Source organism: Amblyraja radiata, chromosome 7, assembly GCF_010909765.2.
Source record: "Amblyraja radiata isolate CabotCenter1 chromosome 7, sAmbRad1.1.pri, whole genome shotgun sequence".
NCBI classification, from domain to species: Eukaryota; Metazoa; Chordata; class Chondrichthyes; order Rajiformes; family Rajidae; genus Amblyraja; species Amblyraja radiata.
Window position 1 is genome coordinate 15201952 of NC_045962.1, and position 21570 is coordinate 15223521.

The 21570-nt window shown below is 45.0% G+C and overlaps 1 protein-coding gene across 1 annotated transcript; it reads left to right on the plus strand.

Moving 5' to 3' along the window:
- Positions 1 to 17248: 17248 nt before the first annotated feature.
- cavin2 (caveolae associated protein 2) lies at positions 17249 to 21570 on the plus strand. The gene is made up of 2 exons (XM_033023739.1): positions 17249 to 18061; positions 19944 to 21570. The coding sequence occupies exons 1-2, from the start codon at positions 17570 to 17572 to the stop codon at positions 20742 to 20744; spliced, it is 1293 nt and encodes a 430-aa protein (XP_032879630.1). The 5' UTR covers positions 17249 to 17569; the 3' UTR covers positions 20745 to 21570.

Sequence of the window (21570 nt, forward strand, 5' to 3'; positions counted from 1 at the left end):
TAGGTAGTTCTGAATTGTTTTCTTACTCTCTGTTTGCCACCATTCTAGTCTAGAGATTGGATCCATTTGTACGTAAATTGCATTCACAAGTCACAGATCTGAGTGGTTGGCCTGAATATCTCTGTGTCCGATTCACTTTGTTATGGCTGACATTTTCCCAGCTTCAGTTGCAGGTCTACAGTGTGGTGACGTGAAATGGAGCTTCTGGGAGCGCGTTTTAACCATTATTGATCATTCCCATAAATAAGGAGCAACATTGAAATATCACTGGAAGAGTCCCTGCTCTCTTGCTTTACCGCAACCTGCCTGCCTCTCTTTAAGATGGTCAGCATTGTAGAAAATATATTAGCGATTCCCTCTATTCGCAGCCCTTCCATACAAATCAAATCTGATCTTTGTGCTGCCATCACTAATCCCTTGATCATTCTGAACCTCACAGTAGCTTGTGGCTAGTTACACCACAGGGGGCATTCGAGGCAGACCCCATCACATGGAGGCTGCCTTGTTTCCCCCATTGTTTACTTTAGAGATACAGTGTCGAAACAGACCCTTCAGCCCACCGAGTCCATGCCGACCAATGATCTTCTGTACACTAATTCTATGTTATCCCAGTTCTGCATCCTACACATGGTGGAGTTAGACCACACTGACGCAGAAATGAACAAATTCAGGTGTCCCTAGCACAAGATGGCTCGGGTTCCTACGCAATGCTGCAAAGATACATTGCAAGCAGATTGACAGCATCCTGCGCTTTGACTATGAGTTGAAAGCTCGAGGGCATCTCAAGCCAGGAGAAACTCAGGAAAACTTTCCTGAGTGATATTAATTGACCTGGAGATAGACACAAAACGCTGGAGTAACTCAGCGGGTCAGACATCTCCAGAGGAAAGAAATAGGTGATGTTTCGGGTCGAGACCATTCTTCAGACATATTACACACTAAGGACAATTTACAGAAGCCAATTAACCTACAAATTTGGACGTCTTTGGGAAATGGGTGGAAACCGAAGCACCCAGAGAAAGCCCACACCCTCACATGGAGCGCGTACAAACTCCATACAGACAGCTCCTGTAGTTGGGATCAAACCCAGGTCTCTGGCACTGTAAGGCAACTATACTGCTGCGCCACTGTGTTTTTCCCCTCCCGCATATTTCCCTTGCATCCAAGGCAGCCTTTTCTGCAGCTGCTCTGGGACGGTGGCTTATCGTGGGAATGATGGTGTCAGCTCTGATGTACCAGTAATCAGCATTACGGTAATGCATCAGATTCCACTTTACTGCTTGATTCAGGGTACAGCAACATCTAAGCAACCATTTATGAGTCCAATTCCATTAATTATTGCAGTTGTTCCATGTGTCCATTGGTGCTATGCACAAATATTTACCTCCCCAAAAGTGGGAGAAATCCAGGTTCTAGTCCATCTGTGTCCTGAACTAGCTTGTGTAACATTTAAGAAACATTTAGATAGGTACATGGATGGGACAAGTTCAGAGGGATATGGTCAAATGCAAGCAGGTGGGACTAGTGTGGATGGGACATACTGGCTGGTGTGGGCAAGTTAGGCCGAAGTGCATGTTTCCATGCTGTAAAGGGCCTGTCCCACTTTATACAACTTCATTCACGACCTCTGCCGAGTTTGCCCTTGACTCATACTCGCAGCATGGTCGTCACAAGGTCGCAGCAGGTCGTGATGCTCGTCGTAGGTACTTGTGGCATCAAGTAGGTCGGGGCGTTTTTTCAACATGATGAAAAATGTCCACAAGTAAAAAAGGTCGTGAATTAGGTCGTGAAAGTGGGACAGGCCCTTAAGACTCTATGACTATAACTAAGCATTCCCTCTGGATTTAGTTCGGACCAGTGGATCGGCTTATAAACCAGAAACATGCATCACACACTCTTTATTACAGATCATTGCTGAAATAACCAACCAACAAGACTGGCCCTTAACCCTGGATCGCCATGATCAGTTTATTCATAACAACTACGTGCTTTGGCATAATTCTATAAATCTCACATCGCACACAGTACAATCGCAAGGTATAGTGGGTGGAATCACTGTATCTTCTCTAGCTATGGGGCCCAAACAATATTTCCCATATGAGTTGTGCAGAAGAAGGCAAGATAGTTATGCTGCTCTCTGCTGATCACATTACAGGCTTTTTGACTTTTAAGAGGTGAATCTCACATACAGTGAATGTAAAATATTTTTGATTGCCCAAATGAATTGCAAAGTCCTTTGGGCTGGATTTTGCTGTAAGTGATTGATCATCATGCTCACTGATACTAGAGTTTAAATTAAACAGAAACGTTCAGGGTCCAAAACCAGATGGTTCTACACGGAAGCAAAAAAAAATGTTACCAAAATACTCTTCCAGAAGCATTGGCATTATAATGTCCTATAAAGTGACAGCATTCAAGTACACAAAGCTGCCGTACAAAGTCATAGAAATACAGTTAACTCACTGAAAGAGGTTAGGGCTCATCCCCCTGTTTATAATGGCCTTCATTGCTGCCAGACAATTGCTGGGACAGAACATTACCTTTTATGGATGTGGAGTTTAATTCCTCCCTTTCTCTCAATTCCACCGCTTTTCTTAACTGGTGCTGCTCCAGAATGGTTTTTTAATCACAGTAATTTTCAGTACAAAATTCCTTGGAAAATCTATGAGCAAATGAGAGAGTAATGAACAGCAAGTGCTGTGTGTTTACCTCTGAGAACAAAATCCTCAACATTAAGTCAGTTTGTACTATGTCTAACTAGAAACATTACCAAACCAACTTGTCCAAAATTTAGATAATTCACTTATCACAAGCCGCTTGGCACTTCCACAGATTTCATCATTTGAAATTCATATCAAAACGTAATGTATATATTCCAGACAAAACTTGTAATGCAAAATTTTGCACAAAATTGTTTAATATTCGCAAGTGCGTATGGTGTGGTAATGTTAATAGCTGATTACATTTATCACGAAGCTATGGTGTTGTGGGACAACGGGGTATAAAATATGCATGCTGTGTGGTTTTCATTAACTATATTGATCTGCATTCTGCAGCTGTAATTGTATTAAGCAGCTGAGATCTAAACATAATATGTATAAGTAAATCAAAGGATCTTTGTGAAATCACTGCTCGGCTACTGTATTTAAGAGAGAGTTAGATTTAGCTCTTAGGGCTAACGGAATCAACGGATATGGGGAGAAAGCAGGAACGGGGTACTGATTTTAGATGATCAGCCATGATCATATTGAATGGTGATGCTGGATTGAAGGGCCGAATAGCCTACTCCTGCACCTATTTTGTATGTTTCTATGCTACTGTTGATCTCCACATTCAAGGGGGGGGGGGGGAGTTGAATAAATGGATTTGTTACTTTTGACCACGTTCTTTGACCGCTGCTGGAAAGCACATATTTAAGGATGGCATCACCTTATCCTTGATCTTATAAACTACCAGCCCTCACTCCCTAAACTCCTGGATGATGGATGACCATTCAGGGGGATACCAGACTCCAAATGTCGCTGCTGGAAATATTTCCATGTGCTCGTTACATTATAGTTGAGGAAGAGAGAAACATAATCCCTTGAGTGTTAATTGTGGTCCAGGGTTTTTTAATTTCCTTGCTTTATTAATAGCAATGGGTAATTCAGAGTAGCTGGTGCATGGGTGCCAGTTGCCAACAAAAAGGCTGATAAGAACGGGCAGACACTGTGATTAACAACAGGTACAAGGGCTGAAAGACAGGCTCATACCCACACCTATACACACACACAGTAAATAACAAGTAGGCATACACACTTACTTTATACACACTTGTGGAGAAAATCATGAGAGGAATAGATCGGGTAGAAGCACAGAATCTCTTGCCCAGAGTAGGGGAATCGAGGACCAGAGGACATAGATTCAAGGTGAAGGGGAAAATATTTAATAAGAATCTGAGGGGTAATTTTTTCACGCAAAGGGTGGTGGGTGTATGGAACTAGCAGCCAGCGGAGGTAGTTGAGGCTGGGCCTATCCCAACGTTTAAGAAATAGTTCGGTACATGGATAGGACAAGTTTGGAGTAAGCGCAGGCAGGTGGGACTAGTGTAGCTGGGACATGTTGGCCGGTGTGGGCAAGTTGGGCCGAAGGGCCTGTTCCCACATGGTATCACTCTATGACTCTATGACTTACACTATCAATGGCAGGGATAGGCAGGCATGCAATTAACAATGAAGGGACAATCGGAAAACAACCAATAAAGACATACAAGCACAAACAATGAACAGACACAGGTAGACATAATAATGGATCACACATACAGGGATGCAAATGCACAGTCACAGATATACATGCTACATCGATGCCAGGACAGCAGCCCCGAGACCACCTCACACCTGATGACCAAATTCCTAACAATAACCAAGAGGGAAGTCCACTCCCACTGTGGCAAATTTTGTTCACCCACTCCACTCCAGCCTTATTTTGTAACATGCCTTGGCCCTTCCAAGCCAGATTCAGAGCAACATCAGGTGGTCAGACTTGACAGTGAGTTTGAGTTTAGTTTATTGTCACATGTACCGAGGTATAGTGAAAAGCTTTTGTTGCGTGCCTACCAGCCAGTGGAAAGCCAATACATGATTACAATCGAGCCATTCACAGTGTACAGATACATAACAAAGGGAATAACGTGAATAATATTTAGTGCAAGATAAAGCCAGTAAAGTCCAATCAAAGTTGGACCGAGGGTCTCCATTGAGGTAGATAGTAGTTCAGCGCTGCTCTCTAGTTGTGGTAAGATGGTTCAGTTGCCTGATAACAGCTGGGAAGAAGCTGTCCCTGAATCTGGAGGTGTGCGTTTACACACTTCTATGCCTCCTGCCTGATGGGAGAGGAGAGATGAGGGAGTGGCCAGGGTGCGACTCATCCTTGATTATGTTGCTGGCCTTGCCGAGGCAGTGTGAGGTATATATGGAGTCAATGGAAGGGAGGTTGATTTGTGTGAAGGTCTGGGCTACGTCCACAACTCTCTGCAATTTCTTGCGGTCGTGGATGGTGCTGATCCCAAACCATGCTGTGATGCATCCCGATAAAATGCTTTCTACGGCGCATATCTGTAGGAGTTGGTGAGAGTTGCTGACAGAGATGGTGGATGTATCAGGCCAGATGCCAAACACAACATGGCCTCAGACCTCCTGAAGGTGTCGCTGTCCCAGGAGGCCAACTCAAACTGGTCAGATGCTGATCAATCTGCTGACCGAGCATGGATCGAAGCAGAAGGCCGCAATATCGTCCGGATATATAGGGAGGTTTTGATACACAATGAAAGATACTCAACCGTGTACATGAGGGATCGAGAGGCACAAACCATCAGTGACAGAGACACAGACACACTATTCGCTATGGAGGATTAGACAGATACACATGCAGTTGGACACTGGAAAGAAGGCAAACACACATGTACACAAGAGCAATGAATGACCAGATGACAAGCAGACAAGCACATTGCCAGGACAGGACACAAAATCAATGACACGGACAAAAAGATAGAAACATGTATACACATAGACATACGTACCCTGGAGACACAAGGAACTGCAGTCCCTGGAATCTTGAGCAAAACATAAAGTGCTGCAGGAAATCAGTGGGTCAGACAGCAACTGTGGCAGAATGGGTGTGAGGTTTAGGATCGGGACCCTTTTACAGACCAGACCCTAATGCCGTCTGTCCATTCCCACCACAGATGCGCTGAGGTCCTCCAGCACTTTGCGTTTTGTCATACATCTCCTGGCAGCTGTAGAAAGTAAATTCAAGGAAACTAAACCTGAAATTTAAAAAAAAAACCATAGCTGGTTACTGAAAAACATGAAACTGTTGGATTGTTCTTTAAAAATATCCGTATTAAAACATTTTCATCAGCACATGAAATCTGCCTTCCTTTCTCTATCTAACCTACACATTACTCCACTCACCAATGATTAACGTGACTTTAGGGCAAATTAGTGGGGGGGGAGGGGAGAAGGTATTGACCACAGCAGGCCATAATCTGTGAAGGGAGACATGCATTGATTGGCAAGGAACAGATGAATCCATGACAAAGATGGAGAGATGTACATTCCGTGTCAGGGACTACAGCTAACACACTCACAGTGACACTAGCAGCTAGGCCGATACATGCACGTTTACAATTATTAAGGGCGCCAGCCAAGCAGCCTCACAATGGAAGGGGCAGAGAGATAGGCACATGGACACAAACATCAAACATTGGAGCACATCAGCAGACATGTGTATGAGCATGCACAGGTACTCACACAAACAGTGACAGGGACGAAGAGGTAGACATGCACACACAATGACAATGAAGGCAAAAGATATTGTGGGAATAGTTGATATATTTGATTAGGAATAATTGATTAGTACGGGTGTCAGGGGTTATTGGGAGAATGCTGGAGAATGGGGTTAAGAGGAAGCGATAGATCAGATCAGCCATGATTGAATGGCAGAGTAGACTTGATGGGTCAAATGGCCTATTTCTGCTCCTATCACTTATGAACTTACGAATAGTTTTAACTCATTCGCTTACTGCTGTTGGTATTAATACCTTACTGTTGCTTTAAACAAACAATGATCAAACCTGTCAAACCACTTTAGATGACTAGTTTCACTGTTGAACCATCACGTGCTTTAAAAAAATTGTTTATGCAGCTCAAAACTAAACCGTCAAGAACAATTGGTCGCATATAGTGAACTGCAGGATTGTGCCAGTGAAACGATTAATCAGCCAGGCAGAAAAGTTGCTGATGAAGACAATTCTGCTCACTGTTTATCTACAGTTTATAATTATCACACATGAAACTAATGGAATATTCAGAGGCAAATAAATATCACCAGCAACTTGTCCTGGACTAGCCATATCAAAGCAATGGTCAAAAAAGAACACCAACATCTCTACTCCCTTAGAAGGCTTAGGAAGTTCGTCATGTCCACAAACTCTCACCAATTTCTGCAGATGCATCATAGAAAGCATTTATCAGGGTGCATCACTGCATGGTTAGAGAACAGCTCTATCCAAGACCGCAAGAAATTGCAGAGAATTGCAGATGCAGCCCAGACCATCACGCAAACCAACCTCCCTGCTATTGACACCATCTACACTTCACGCTGCCTCGGTAAGGCCACCAGGATAATCAAGGATGAGTCTCACCCTGGACTTCTCCACTTCTCATCTTCTCCACTTTCCCATCAGTCAAGAGGCACAGAAGTATGAAAACGTTTATCACCAGATTCAGGGAGTTTCTTTCCAGCTATTATCAGGCAACTGAACCATCCTATCACCTAAAGAGCAGTCCTAAGCTACCATCTACCTCATTGGACTTTCCTTAATTGGATATCACTGGACTTTATCTTGTTCTGAACAGGGTTCCCTTTATCCAGGTATCTATACATTGTGGACGGCTTGATTGTAATAACGTATAGTCCTTCCGCTGACTGGGTAGCAAGCAGCAAAAAAGATTTTCACTGTACCTCAGTATACGTGACAATAAACTAAGCTAACTAACAATTCCATAAATGTTTAGAAGGTCAAGAGGACAGGGCGTGTGGATGATTTACCTTACCATACAAAAGTTGTAGCAATCTTTCATTGACATCTAGGCTTTGAAGCCAAGTTGCGGCATCTGGTGTTATGTGTAAATGTTAGCCTTGTGCCAGTGGAAATAACAGTGAGAGGCAGTTGTTGGAGGAAATGTTCCATTGATTGACTTCTGTGGTCAAAGACATTACGAGGGATCGGTTTGATTTCCACCAAACATTGAGCTTTCTGGTTTACATCCAGATCAAGACTGTCCACATATTGTCTGCAGTTCCGGTCCAGGTATTGGTTCCATATGGTATGTGTCTTTGTTCAAGATGTTGATGTTGATCCACAGAGACCTCCACTATTCATTGCAATCGAAAATGACGTATCACTGTTTCTCAGAGGGCGTCTCTACAGATTTAGAGTCAGAGAGAAATACAGTACAGAAAGAGGACCTTTTGCCCAACGAGTCCACATGGGCTATCGACCACACACTTTACACTAATCATACAAGAATCCCATTGTTTTATTTTCCCTGCGTTCTCATCAATGACTCACACATTAGCGGGAATATATATTGCCCAGTTAACCTACCAACCCGCATTTTACTTGGAATGTAGGAGAAAGCCAGAGCACCCAAGGGAAATCCACACAGTCACAGGGAGAATGTGCAAACTCCACACGGAGAGCTCCCGAGATCAGAATTGAACCCGTCTCTGAGGTTGCAACATAATGGTTCTGTTAGCTGCACCACCGGGCTACGACCTTGGTCTGCCTTCAGTCCCACAGGGTATTGGGTGTAAGAATGTGAATGGCGTAACAGGCAACAGACTCATCCCTTCATGACCACCCAGGAAGCTGCTGGGAAGTGGAGTATTGCAATGATGGCAATTGGAAAGGGGATTGGACTGATGATATGACCATAAGACATAGGAGCAAAAATCAGGCCATTCTGCCCATCGAGTCTCCTCCACCAATCGATCACGGCTGATCTATTTTTCCTTTTCAATCCCAGTCTCCTGCCTTTTCCCCGTAACCTTTGACACCCTTACTAATCAACAACCTATCAATCTCCGCTTTAAAAATACCCAAGGACAGCCTCCACAGCTGTTTGTGGCAATGAATTCCACAGATTCACCGCCCTCTTGCTGAAGAAATTCCTCTTCATCTCCATTCTAAAGGTACGTCCTTTTATTCTGAGGCTGTGCCCTCTGGTCCTAGACTCTCCAACTACGGGAAACATTGTCACATCCATTCTATCTAGTCCTTTCATTAATTGACAGGTTTCAATGAGACTTCCACTCATCCTTTTAAACTCCAGCGAGTGCAGCTCTAAATGCTCCTCATACCAATTCATCCTCGGGATCATTCTCTTAAACTCCTCTGGGCCCTTACCAAGCCAACACATTCTTTCTGAGATATTGGGCTGCAAATTGCTCACAATAGTCCAAATATGGCCAGACCAATGCCTCATGAAGCCTCAGGATTACATCCTTTATTTTATATTATAGTCCTCTTAAAATGAATGCTAACGTTGCATTTGCCTTCCTTACGACTGACTCAACCTGAAAATTAATCTTTTGGGAATTCTGCACCAGCGCTCCAAGATCCCGCTGCACCTGCGATTTCTGAATCCTCTCCCCTTTGCCTTGGCTGAGTCCAGTCTGTGCTGGGACTGGGACTGTGTACGTGCTTATGGCATTAACTCCGGTCAAGGACACGCCGCCAGGAGAACAAAGATGGATAACCATAGAAAATAGGTGCAGGAGTAGGCCATTCGGCCCTTCGATCCAGCACCACCGTTCAAAATTATCATGGCTGATCATCCAAAATCAGTACCCCATTCCTGCTTTCTCCCCATATCACTTGATTCCATTAGCCCTCAGAGCTATAACTAACTCTCTCTTGAAAACATCCAGTGAATTGGCCTCCACTGCCTTCTGTGACAGAGAATTCCAGATTCACAACTCTCTGGGTGAAAAAGTTTTACCTCATTTCAGTCCTAAATGACCCACCCCTTATTCTTAACTGTGACCCCTGGTTCTGGACTCCCCGAACATTGGGAACATTTTTCCTGCATCTAGCCTGTCCAATCCCTTAAGAATTTTATATGTTTATATAAGATCACCTCTCATCCTTCAGCATTCCAATAAATATAAGCCCAGTCGATCCATTCTTTCATCATGTCAGTCCTGCCATCCCTGGAATTAACCTGGTGAACCTACACTGCACTCCATCAATAGTAAGAATGTCCTTCCTCAATTTAGAAGACAAAAACTGCACACAATACTCCAGGTGTGGTTTCACCGGGGCCCCAGGGCTGTCTTAACAGCATTATAGGCCCCCGGGCAAAGCAGTGCACTGGGGGCCCTACCTACACAAACACTCACAGGAATAAAAATGTAAATGGTCGATAAAATAAAGCCTGTTCAAACGCTGCTGTCCCATTGTGTTGCGAAGCTGATTTTTTATAAGTTTCAGTCTTGAAAATGAACGTTCTTCTGCACAGTTGGTCACCATCATGCATGTGAACACTCTGAGTGCAATTTCAACATTGGGAAACACAGATTTCAAGTTGTCTGAAATTATTTTGATCCTCTTATTCGGATCCGTCATATCTGGTAAGACGCACACTTTGCTTTCTTTCCCATTTTTTCACATCGCTATAATCTGAATCTGGACATCTACTCCTGGCTTTCAATTCGAATTCGCTAAATTTGTCTCTAATTTCCTGAAGATAGGTTTTCAGAGACTGAAGAAGATTCATGGCAACAAGTATGTTCACATCCCCTGACTGCAGGACCTTTCTTGTTTTGTTCACGCTTTCAAGAATGTCATTCCAAAGAATTGTGCGAAAGATCATAGAAACATAGATAGAAACATAGAAAATAGGTGCAGGAGTAGGCCATTCGGCCCTTCGAGCCTGCACCGCCATTCAATATGATCATGGCTGGTCATCCAACTCAGTATCCTGTACCTGCCTTCTCTCCATACCCCCTGATCCCTTTAGCCACAAGGGCCACATCTAACTCCCTCTTAAATATAGCCAATGAACTGGCCTCAACTACCTTCTGCGGCAGAGAATTCCAGAGATTCACCACTCTCTGTGTGAAAAAAGTTTTCCTCATCTCGGTCCTAAAAGATTTCCCCCTTATCCTTAAACTGTGACCCCTTGTTCTGGACTTCCCCAACATCGGGAACAATCTTCCTGCATCTAGCCTGTCCAACCCCTTAAGAATGTTGTAAGTTTCTATAAGATCCCCCCTCAATCTTCTAAATTCTAGCGAGTACAAACCGAGTCTATCCAGTCTTTCTTCATATGAAAGTCCTGATATCCCAGGAATCAGTCTGGTGAACCTTCTCTGTACTCCCTCTATGGCAAGAATGTCTTTCCTCAGATTAGGAGACCAAAACTGTACGCAATACTCCAGGTGTGGTCTCACCAAGACCCTGTACAACTGCAGTAGAACCTCCCTGCTCCTATACTCAAATCCTTTTGCTATGAATGCTAACATACCATTCGCCTTCTTCACTGCCTGCTGCACCTGCATGCCTACTTTTAATGACTGGTGTACCATGACACCCAGGTCTCGTTGCATCTCCCCCTTTCCTAATCGGCCACCATTCAGATAATAATGTACTTTCCTGTTTTTGCCACCAAAGTGGATAACCTCACATTTATCCACATTATACTGCATCTGCCATGCATTTGCCCACTCACCCAGCTTATCCAAGTCACTTTGCAGCCTCCTAGCATCCTCCTCACAGCTAACACTGCCCCCCAGCTTCGTGTCATCCGCAAACTTGGAGATGTTGCATTCAATTCTCTCGTCCAAATCATTAATATATATCATAAATAGCTGGGGTCCCAGAACTGAGCCTTGCGGTACCTCACTAGTCACTGCCTGCCATTGTGAAAAGGACCCGTTTACTCCTACTCTTTGCTTCCTGTCTGCCAACCAGTTCTCTATCCACATCAATACTGAACCCCCAATACCGTGTGCTTTAAGTTTGTATACTAATCTCTTATGTGGGCCCTTGTCGAAAGCCTTCTGAAAGTCCAGATATAACACATCCACTGGTTCTCCCTTATCCACTACTAGTTACATCCTCGAAAAATTCTATAAGATTCGTCAGACATGATTTACCCTTCATAAATCCATGCTGACTTTGTCCAATGATTTCACCACTTTCCAAATGTGCTGCTATCCCATCTTTAATAACTGATTCTAGCAGTTTCCCCACTACCGACGTTAGACTAACTGGTCTGTAATTCCCCGTTTTCTCTCTCCCTCCCTTTTTAAAAAGTGGTGTTACATTAGCTACCCTCCAATCCTCAGGAACTACTCCAGAATCTAAAGAGTTTTGAAAAATTATCACTAATGCATCCACTATTTCTGGGGCTACTTCCTTAAGTACTCTGGGATGCAGCCTATCTGGCCCTGGGGATTTATCGGCCTTTAATCCATTCAATTTACCTAACAGCACTTCCCGGCTAACCTGGATTTCACTCAGTTCCTCCATCTCATTTGACCCCCGGTCCCCTGCTATTTCCGGCAGATTTTTTATGTCTTCCTTAGTGAAGACAGAACCAAAGTAGTTATTCAATTGGTCTGCCATGTCCTTGTTCCCCATGATCAATTCACCCGTTTCTGACTGCAAGGGACCTACATTTGTTTTAACTAATCTTTTTCTCTTCACATATCTATAAAAGCTTTTGCAGTCAGTTTTTATGTTCCCTGCCAGTTTTCTTTCATAATCTATTTTCCCTTTCCTAATTAAGCCCTTTGTCCTCCTCTGCTGGTCTCTGAATTTCTCCCAGTCCTCTGGTAGGCTGCTTTTTCTGGCTAATTTGTACGCTTCATCTTTTGTTTTGATACTATCCCTGATTTCCCTTGTTATCCACGGATGCACTACCTTCCCTGATTTATTTTTTTGCCAAACTGGGATGAACAATTGTTGTAGTTCATCCATGCAGTCTTTAAATGCCTTCCATTGCATATCCACCATCAACCCATTAAGAATTAATTGCCAGTCAATCTTGGCCAATTCACGTCTCATACCCTCAAAGTTACCTTTCTTTAAGTTCAGGACCCTTGTTTCTGAATTAACAATGTCACTCTCCATCCTAATGAAGAACTCAACCATATTATGGTCACTCTTGCCCAAGGGGCCAAGCACAACAAGACTGCTAACTAACCCTTCCTCATTACTCAATACCCAGTCTAGAATAGCCTGCTCTCTCGTTGGTTCCTCTACATGTTGGTTTAGAAAACTATCCTGCATACATTCCAAGAAATCCTCTTCCTCAGCACCCTTGCCAATTTGATTCACCCAATCTATATGTAGATTGAAGTCACCCATTATAACTGTTTTACCTTTGTTGCACGCATTTCTAATTTCCTGTTTGATGCCATCCCCAACTCCACTACTACTGTTAGGTGGCCTGTACACAACTCCCACTAGCGTTTTCTGCCCCTTAGTGTTTCGCAGCTCTACCCATATCGATTCCACATCCTCAAAGATAATGTCCTTCCTTTCTATTGCGTTAATCTGCTCTCTAACCAGCAACGCTACCCCACCTCCTTTCCCTTTCTGTCTATCCCTCCTGAATATTGAATATCCCTGGATGTTCAGCTCCCAGCCTTGGTCACCCTGGAGCCATGTCTCCGTGATCCCAACTATATCATAGTCATTAATAGCTATCTGCACATTCAACTCATCCACCTTATTACGAATGCTCCTTGCATTGAGACACAAAGCCTTCAGGCTTGTTTTTACAATCGTTTCCAGGTTCTCAATTTTCTCGCTCAATCCTTCTGCCTCTCGCCTTGTGTTCACTTCCTCTTCAGAGTCAGCTGATACAGAATCCTGTGCATGTTTAATTTTCTCCAAACCCCCATACAGAGCAGGAACAACATCAAAATGTGACGACCATCTCATGTCAGACCACAACATTTTTTTCCTAAAGATGATGCCAGAACATTCCATCGATGTGTAGAAGCAGAGAAAAAGGAATACAGACACTGAACAAAGTCAAAGAATTTTACAGTCTGTAGGCAACACTCTGCCACTTTTACACCCACCAAGTCCAGGCTGTGTCCAGCACAGGGGACATAGATGGTGAACTCATTCAGTTGATGAATCCGTGCTTGCAATCCAATATATATTTATTGACAGTAAGTCACAACATACATGGATTAGCATGGGGCCCCTATGCTTGTGAGGCCCCTGGCAACTGCATTAAGGCGGCCTTGCAGGGCCCTGTACAACTGCAGTAGGACTTACGAAGGTACACAAAAATGCTGGAGAAACTCAGCGGGTGCAGCAGCATCTATGGAGCGAAGGAAATAGGTAACGTTTCGGGCCGAAACCCTTCTTCAGACTGATAGGGGGTGGCAGGGAGAAGGAAGGAAAAAAAGGAGGAGGAGGAGCCCGAGGGCTGGGGGATGGGAGGAGACAACTTGAGGGCTAAGGAAGGGGAGGAGACAGCAAGGCTAACAAAATAGGGAGAATTCAATGTTCATGCCCTCCGGATGCAGGCTCCCCAAGCGGAATATGAGGTGCTGTTCCTCCAATTTCTGGTGTTGCTCACTCTGGCAATGGAGGAGACCCAGGACAGAGAGGTCGGATTGGGAATGGGAGGGGGAGTTGAAGTGCTGAGCCACCGGGAGGTCAGGTAGGTTCTTGCGGACCGAGCGGAGGTGTTCGCCCAACCTCCGCTTAGTCTCACCAATGTAGATCAGCTGACATCTAGAGCAGCGGATGCAGTAGATGAGGTTGGAGGAGATACAGGTGAACCTCTGTCGTACCTGGAACGACTGCTTGGGTCCTTGAATGGAGTCGAGGGGGGAGGTAAAGGGACAGGTGTTGCATTTCTTGCGGTTGCAACGGGGAGGGGCTGGTACAGGAGGGAAGGGAAGAATTGACAAGGGAGTTGCGGAGGGAGCGGTCTTTGTGGAAGGCAGACATTGGGGGAGATGGGATTGCTGAGATAACGCCACCACCTACGGCCGTCATTTGCAGTAGGACTTCCTTGCTCCTAAACTCAAACCCTCTCGCAATGAAGGCCCACATCTGGCTGCCAAGAACAAAAGGGGGACCATTAGGACTACATTGAACACTTTGTGACTTTGTCAGCACCCAAGGCATGTTGACTCTTTGCATGTAGACACAAATTTCATTTGAACCTTGTATGTTTAAATGACAATAAATGGCATTCCATTCCATTCCAAAATGCTGGAGTAACTCAGAGGGACATGTAGCATCAGAACGGAGCATCCTGGACAGTAAAGAATAATCCTGTCTCTTAGGGCAATTAACCCCTTAAAAAAATAATGCCTTAATTTATAAACGTCAATCACGTGTCTTAATTGCAAATAATGTCACAGCTTTAGCAGTAATCATTATCATTAAAACTCACACCTCATTAACAAAGGCGGTGTTTTCAGTGGGGACAGTTCCTAAATACCAACGCTTTGAATAGTACCACAAAGGGTGGTGGGTCTATGGAACAAGCTGCCAGAGGAGATCTAGGCTGGGACTATCCCAACATTGGACAGTTAGACAGTTACGTGGATAGGACAGTTTGGAGGGATATGGACTAAACGTGGGCAGGTGGAACTAGTGTAGCTGGGACATGTTGGGCGGTGTGGGTAAGTTAGGCCAAAGGGCCTGTTTCCATACTGTATCACTCTGTGACAATGTACCAGTCTTTTATACTTAATAAGCCGTGAGATGGTAATACCAGCGCATTGCGTCTGAAAGTCAATGGGTTGAGCGGATTTCGGATGGTCGCGCAATGAAAGTCTCATTGTTTCCACGAATTTCCAAGCCTGTGCTGGGATACTTGGGACATGATCATATATATATATATGATATATATATATATATTACTAAAAGCCTGATCTTGACCGCTTTTGGCCCACTGTGCTGCGATTTCCGAGATAACGCCGCCACCTACGGCCGTCATTTTTGGCCACCTCGCTCAGAGCCCCCCTCTGCCTTCCGGGACCGGAGGATTTTTCCCATCGATGAAGAGATATTAATCAGAGAGATATTAATGGGTTTTTTTAATTCTCCATTCTCTCTGCTGCCCCCGCTGGCGGCAGGAGGGAGGGACTATAAAACCCAGAAGTGTAGTCCCTCACTCAGTCTCTGCCAGACCCAGGAAGCGAGAGGGTCATGGCTCTCTGAGCTGCGAATAACACTGAACGCACGTCTACTCCACGGTGAGTCCCTTCGATGTGGCTGTAAAGTGGCTGCTGCCCAATTGTTTGCCTCGCCTTTTTAAAAGGTTTGTGTTCACAAAATGAATTTTGGTTGTCAGATGGCTGCTGTCCAATTGTTTGCCTCGCCTTTTTTAAAAGTTTGTGTTCACAAAATGAATTTTGGTTGTCAGGTGGCTGCTGTCCAATTGTTTGCCTCGCCTTTTTTTTAAAGTTTGGGTTCACAAAATGAATTTTGGGTGTCAGGTGGCTGCTGTCCAATTGTTTGCCTTGCCTTTTTTTTAAAGTTTGTGTTCACAAAATGAATTTTGGTTGTCAGGTGGCTGCTGCCCAATTGTTTGCCTCGCCTTTTAAAAAAGTTTGTGTTCAGAAAATGAATTCTGGTTGTCGGGTGGCTGCAGCCAAATTGTTTGCCTTGGCTTGGCCCTCCCGCATGATGCTGGGACCCAACGGGTCCCACTTAGTCTAGTATATATAAATATAGACACATGTAAATACACACATGTATATGTGTTTATATATATATATATATAAACACATATACATGTGTGTATTTATATGTGTCTATATTTGTATGTGTGTATGTATATATATGTGTGTGTGTGTGTGTGTGTGTGTGTGTATATATGTATAAACACATATACATGTGTGTATTTATATGTGTGTATGTATATATATGTGTGTGTGTGTGTGTGATGTGGAATTCATCGTCACAAAACCCGGGCCAAATCCAGCGCCTGAGTAAACACAGGGCTGTGTGAAACGCTGAAAGCCAGGAGTATTTGAGTAAACTATTCCGAACAGATTATATCACGGGGAAAATATGCCATAGCGCTCCGCCCCTTCTCTCTCCGCACTTTCTGCCACAAGAAGTGTGCTGTCACCTGGCGGAGACTTCCAGAGACCCTGTTTAGACTCGTTCTCATCTCATGGAATCTGGAAAATAAAGCACTTATTTCACTATTTGCAAGTTTCACTATTGCAAATGGAAAATTTGCATTCCCGTGAAGTTCTGAGTGTAAACAAAAAAAACTTCTGGAGAAACTCAGGGCCAGGCAGCATCTGTGGAGGGAAATTTGCCAGACTGATGAAGGGTGCAGACCGCACTGTACATTTCGCTCCACATACGCTGCACGACCCCTTGAATTCTTCCAGCAGTTTTTTCGGTTTCACTCAAGATTGTAACATCTGCAGTTTTTCATGTCTCCAACTACTGTGCGTCTAAAGTCCTGTGGTGTGTGTGTGTGGTGTCTGGATGCCCCATGAAAGGGTGGCAGGTACTTTTCGGCCAATTCAAGTGTGGGAACTGCGCCCGGGGAAGTGAAAACGTCATTTCGGAGCTTCCTGGCTTTCCATCTGCACAGCCAATGGCAGTATTGGGACCGGTGCCAGGCTGGCTGTCATTTGCTTTTGCAGGATGCAAGCATTTTGAAAAAAAATACATGGAAAAAAATAATCTCCCGGAGGGAAGCCCTGCCCCTAGAAGTAACCGCCCCTCCTGAGCTGGGCGTGGGGCGTGGGGCGGACGGAGCAAGGAGTTTCCCTTAACTGGGTCGCTGGCTGAGAAAGTTTCAACAAACTGCCCCCGGGGAAGGAGGGAGTCGAGCTGAGCCGATCTGCTCCGAACCGAGGGGAAAAGGGAGGGGTGCAAAATTATAGTATTTGCATTTTGCACTCGCTGCCAGTTTGCAACTGTCTCTCTCTCGCTCTCTCTCTCTGTGTCTCCCGAGCTCAGAAGTTGCAGGAGAGTTAAGAGAGGCTGTAAAGTTTGTGTAGCCCGTCCGAGATGGGAGAAGACGGAGTGCAAGCCGAAAAAAGCAGCAGCGAGGCGGTGCAGGGAGGCCCAGAGCCCAGCCCGCCGTCCAGTCCCGGGCCGAGCCCGGGCTCCAGCGTGCCTCCCAGCCCGGCTCCGGGCTCGCTGCCGGCCGAGGTGCTGCGGGAAGGCTCGCAGGTCAACGCCATCACCGTGCTGGCGCTGCTCGACAAACTGGTCAACATGTTGGACACGGTGCAGGACAACCAGAGGAAGATGGAGCAGAGGCAGATCGGCGTGGAGAGCTCGGTGCGGGGCATCCAGAGCGATCTGACCAAACTGTCCAAGAGTCACAGCACCACCAGCAACACGGTGAACAAGTTGCTGGACAAGTCGCGCAAAGTCAGCACCAATGTGAAGGAGATGCGGGAACGCCTGGACAAGCAGACGGGCCAGGTGAAGAAGCTGGAGAATAACCAGGCGCAGCTGCTGAAGAAGAACAACTTCAGAGTCCTGATCTTCCAGGTGAGGGGAGGGGAGAAGGGTGGATGAAGGGAGGGGAGGGAAAGGTGGAAGGAGAGGAGAGGGGAGGGGATGGGTGCGGTGGGATAAGATGAGAGACCCCTAGTTCCTCGCCCCAGCCACAGGTGTAGCCGCTTCACCGCCCCCTCTCCGTGTAGTTTCAGCACCGCGAGGATTACAAACCCCAGTCATTCACTTTCAGAAATCAGTCTGTTCTACAGTTATGCGTTGTTCACCAGCCCGTCTGAAGGCTGGTGTATATTTATATATTTAAGATTAGCAGGTGATATAAACAAGCCAATGTATCGCTCTTCAACGTTAACCCGCGTTAGATGAAAGCTGCTAATGAGTGTTGGGCTCTGCTTTGCCCGGGCGGTGTATTCAGTTTTATTTTCCCCGGCATTATAACCATGGCGATTGCCTTTCGCTAACAAAACACAGGTTGGCAAGGCGTTGTTGTGAGCAGGTAGAGAGAGGGTGGGGGTGAGTGGAGTGCAGGCATGGCTAGGGTTTACAACCCCCCCGGAGAGACCCCGGCCCGTGAGCAATGATCTCTCGTCTTTTTTCGGTTAGGGTGGGACGGAGCAGGAATGCAAACCACCGCAGTGTGCAACCACCCAGACTGAAATAGTTCACTGCAGCTTGGAAAACACACTCTAAATACGTGGCTGTGAAAGCAGATTGTAAATTTTCATACTCGGCCCGCGAATGCAGACCGATGAGTCACCACCCGAGTATTTTTCCTACATTAAACATTGCAAGGCGACATTTATTTAATGTCAAGATTTCCAGCACCCACTTCACTTTGCTTTTAATCTCTTGGACTTTGCGTTTGAGTTTTAAGAAGGGGTGTAACAAAGTACCATATGGCGGGGCAACAATAGTCTACAATTACAATTGTGGCTTGTATTTGTCTTTCATACGTGGCCTTGTGATCACCAGGGTTTTATATATATATAACTGGAATTGTCTGTTTAGACTTCAAGATAAATTAAATATCTGGGTGTCTGTCGGTCCAGGAAGGGCATGGATCTTAAAGGAAAGTACCTGCAACCTTGGGGAGAAAGGGGTCGGGGTCATCGTGTGTGAAGTGTGAGCAAGCGGAAGAAAAAGTAAACTAAATGGTCTAGTCATAGAATCATACAGTGGAAACAGGCCCTTCTGCCAAACTTGTCCACGCCGACCAACATGCCCCATTTAAACTTGTCCCACCTGCCTATTTCTGGCCCCTTTCCCTCTTAATCTACCCTATCCATGTACCTGTCTAAATGTTTCTTAAACTAAATACATCAGTTCATTTTATTTTTCATTATTGGCAGCCTTCCAGCTTCTCATGCCATAGACTAATGAGGCCTTTGGGTTATGCTCAAGCTCATTAGATCACCATATATTAGCATGACGTTCAGATGCTGCCAGTGGTGCTACCACGACCAAATTTGTTTATAACTGGGAAAAATTAGTTCGCAAAAGGCTTGCTCTGAAATGCGTACATATTCACAGACGGGGATAGGCAAAAATGTAATGTGGGTTTCATTGGTTGTTTCTGTTAACACACCCTCCCAGACGATGTTGGTGCCATTGCCATGACCCAGTCCCAATTGCCCATGAAACTTCCATTGTTGGCTCGAGTCACTGTGGTGAAGGCACTTTCACATTGCTGTAGGAAGGACTGTTACTTGCACCTGTGTTTCTCAACGTCCTTTGAACGTAGGCCACCAATCTCCATTTTGATGCAAATACCAATGAATATATTTAACGCAGCCAAAAAGTGCAAGAGAAAATGAGTGGGTTGTTGAATAAAATGTTTCTGTTTAAAACGCCGTCGTTTTTAGTGCGGGGGCTGGTGAGCAACTGTTGACTTTAAACCTGATGAACCCCATTGCAGGATGAAGCAGAGATACCAGCCAGCGTATTTGACAGGCCCAAAATCGAGGCGGTAGAGGAAGAATGTGCAGACGAAAACAAAGACGTGGAGGTTTTCCACCCGTCCCTGGAGCTCTCTTCTGATGAAGACATCCATGACCTGGAGGACAATGAGGAATTGCACGACGAGGAGAAATCGGAGAAGCTGGAGCAATCCAGGGCTTCGAAGATCAAGAGGTCAAGTCTGAAGAAAGTTGACAGCCTCAAGAAGGCGTTTACCCGCGAGAATATTGAGAAGAGGATGAATAAATTTAGCACAAAGATAGTGTCTACAGAGAGACGGGAGAAGATTAAGAAGTCACTCAGCCCAACTCAACAGAAGCCCCAGTCGGGCAAGTCCTCCAGCTTTAAAGTGGCGCCCATGACGTTCAAGGTCAAAAAGCATAAGAATGGGGAGACTCCTCCACAAAGCCCCAGCGATGCGGTGGTCACGTTGGAAGCCGATGGATCAAGCCCCGTTATAGGTGACGTGCATCCCGAAGTGCACTTGGAAATTTCCCCTGGCATGTTGACCACCGAGGAAGTTGAAGAGTTGCCGGAGAAGGCGGAAGAGGAAATGAAGGAGGTGGACCTCCATGCAGAAAGCTGTAAGAATCAGGCTATTGTGATGAAAGCGGAGAGTATGGAGTATCCTGGCATCCTGCTCGAGACCCTCCCTGAAGACCAAAAAGAAGGCAGAGCAAGACCCCCGGCGAACACCATCGAGCTGCACATTGATGAGCCGAACGAGCCTGCTGTCTTGCAGGTACAGCAAACAGCGTAACTGTCTCTCACCCACCCCCTCCCCCACCTTGCCCACCCCTGGAGAGTTGCCCCGTCAACCTCCCCCTTTATTTACAAATGTCCTGCTTGTGATAGTTATTATTAGTGAATGTAACTCGACTGCAAGTTCACCACTTGGCTAAGAGGGGTGGAAGGATGTTGAAATAGGGACGGTGAATGTGGCAAAAGGTTAAAGATAGAATATTAGAGTGGGATATGCAGAAAATGCAGAGGGATATGTTTATAACATTTGTACAATTGGGGCGCAAACACTGGAGGCTTTGGCAACCCCAAAACTTTGATTGTGTTGCTTGGATTATGTACTTATAGGGATGAGTGAAAGCTGGAGAACTTTATATTAATTATTTGATATGTATTTGTTTTATGCATTCAACTGCTCTGTTTTTTAAATCATATCTGTAAACTATGCACATGTCAATTCCCTAACCAAAAAAAAAAAAAAAATGGAAAGGAGTTGTTGTTAAGATTGATAAACTTGGGAAACTTTGACTAAAAAGGAAGTGCATTGTACTTTGAGTCCCTAAACAGTTCAGCTATGCTGGTGCCAAATGTTTGTTTCACAGCTGTGTAACCTTGATGAATTCTCACTTCCTTCACCTTGTATTGCTTACTGAGGCAAAGGTTAATTAAATGAATTACCACAGTGTAACTGTACCTCTTTAATTGTCTTCACATACAATATGCTGCCTGGTGAACACTCTTCCTGTTCTTCCTGTTTGTATTCAACCCAATTAAAGCAACAAAAAAAAAAGAGATTATATTTGTAGCCAAGCTTGAAAAATAAATAAAAAGCAATTGAAAGTGGA

Excerpts from the sequence above, each read along its gene's own strand:
- cavin2 (XM_033023739.1), top strand. The coding sequence starts at position 17,570 with ATGGGAGAAGACGGAGTGCAAGCCGAAAAAAGCAGCAGCGAGGCGGTG. Across the intron at positions 18,062-19,943 it reads TCAGAGTCCTGATCTTCCAG|GATGAAGCAGAGATACCAGC; the intron begins GTGAGGGGAGGG and ends ACCCCATTGCAG.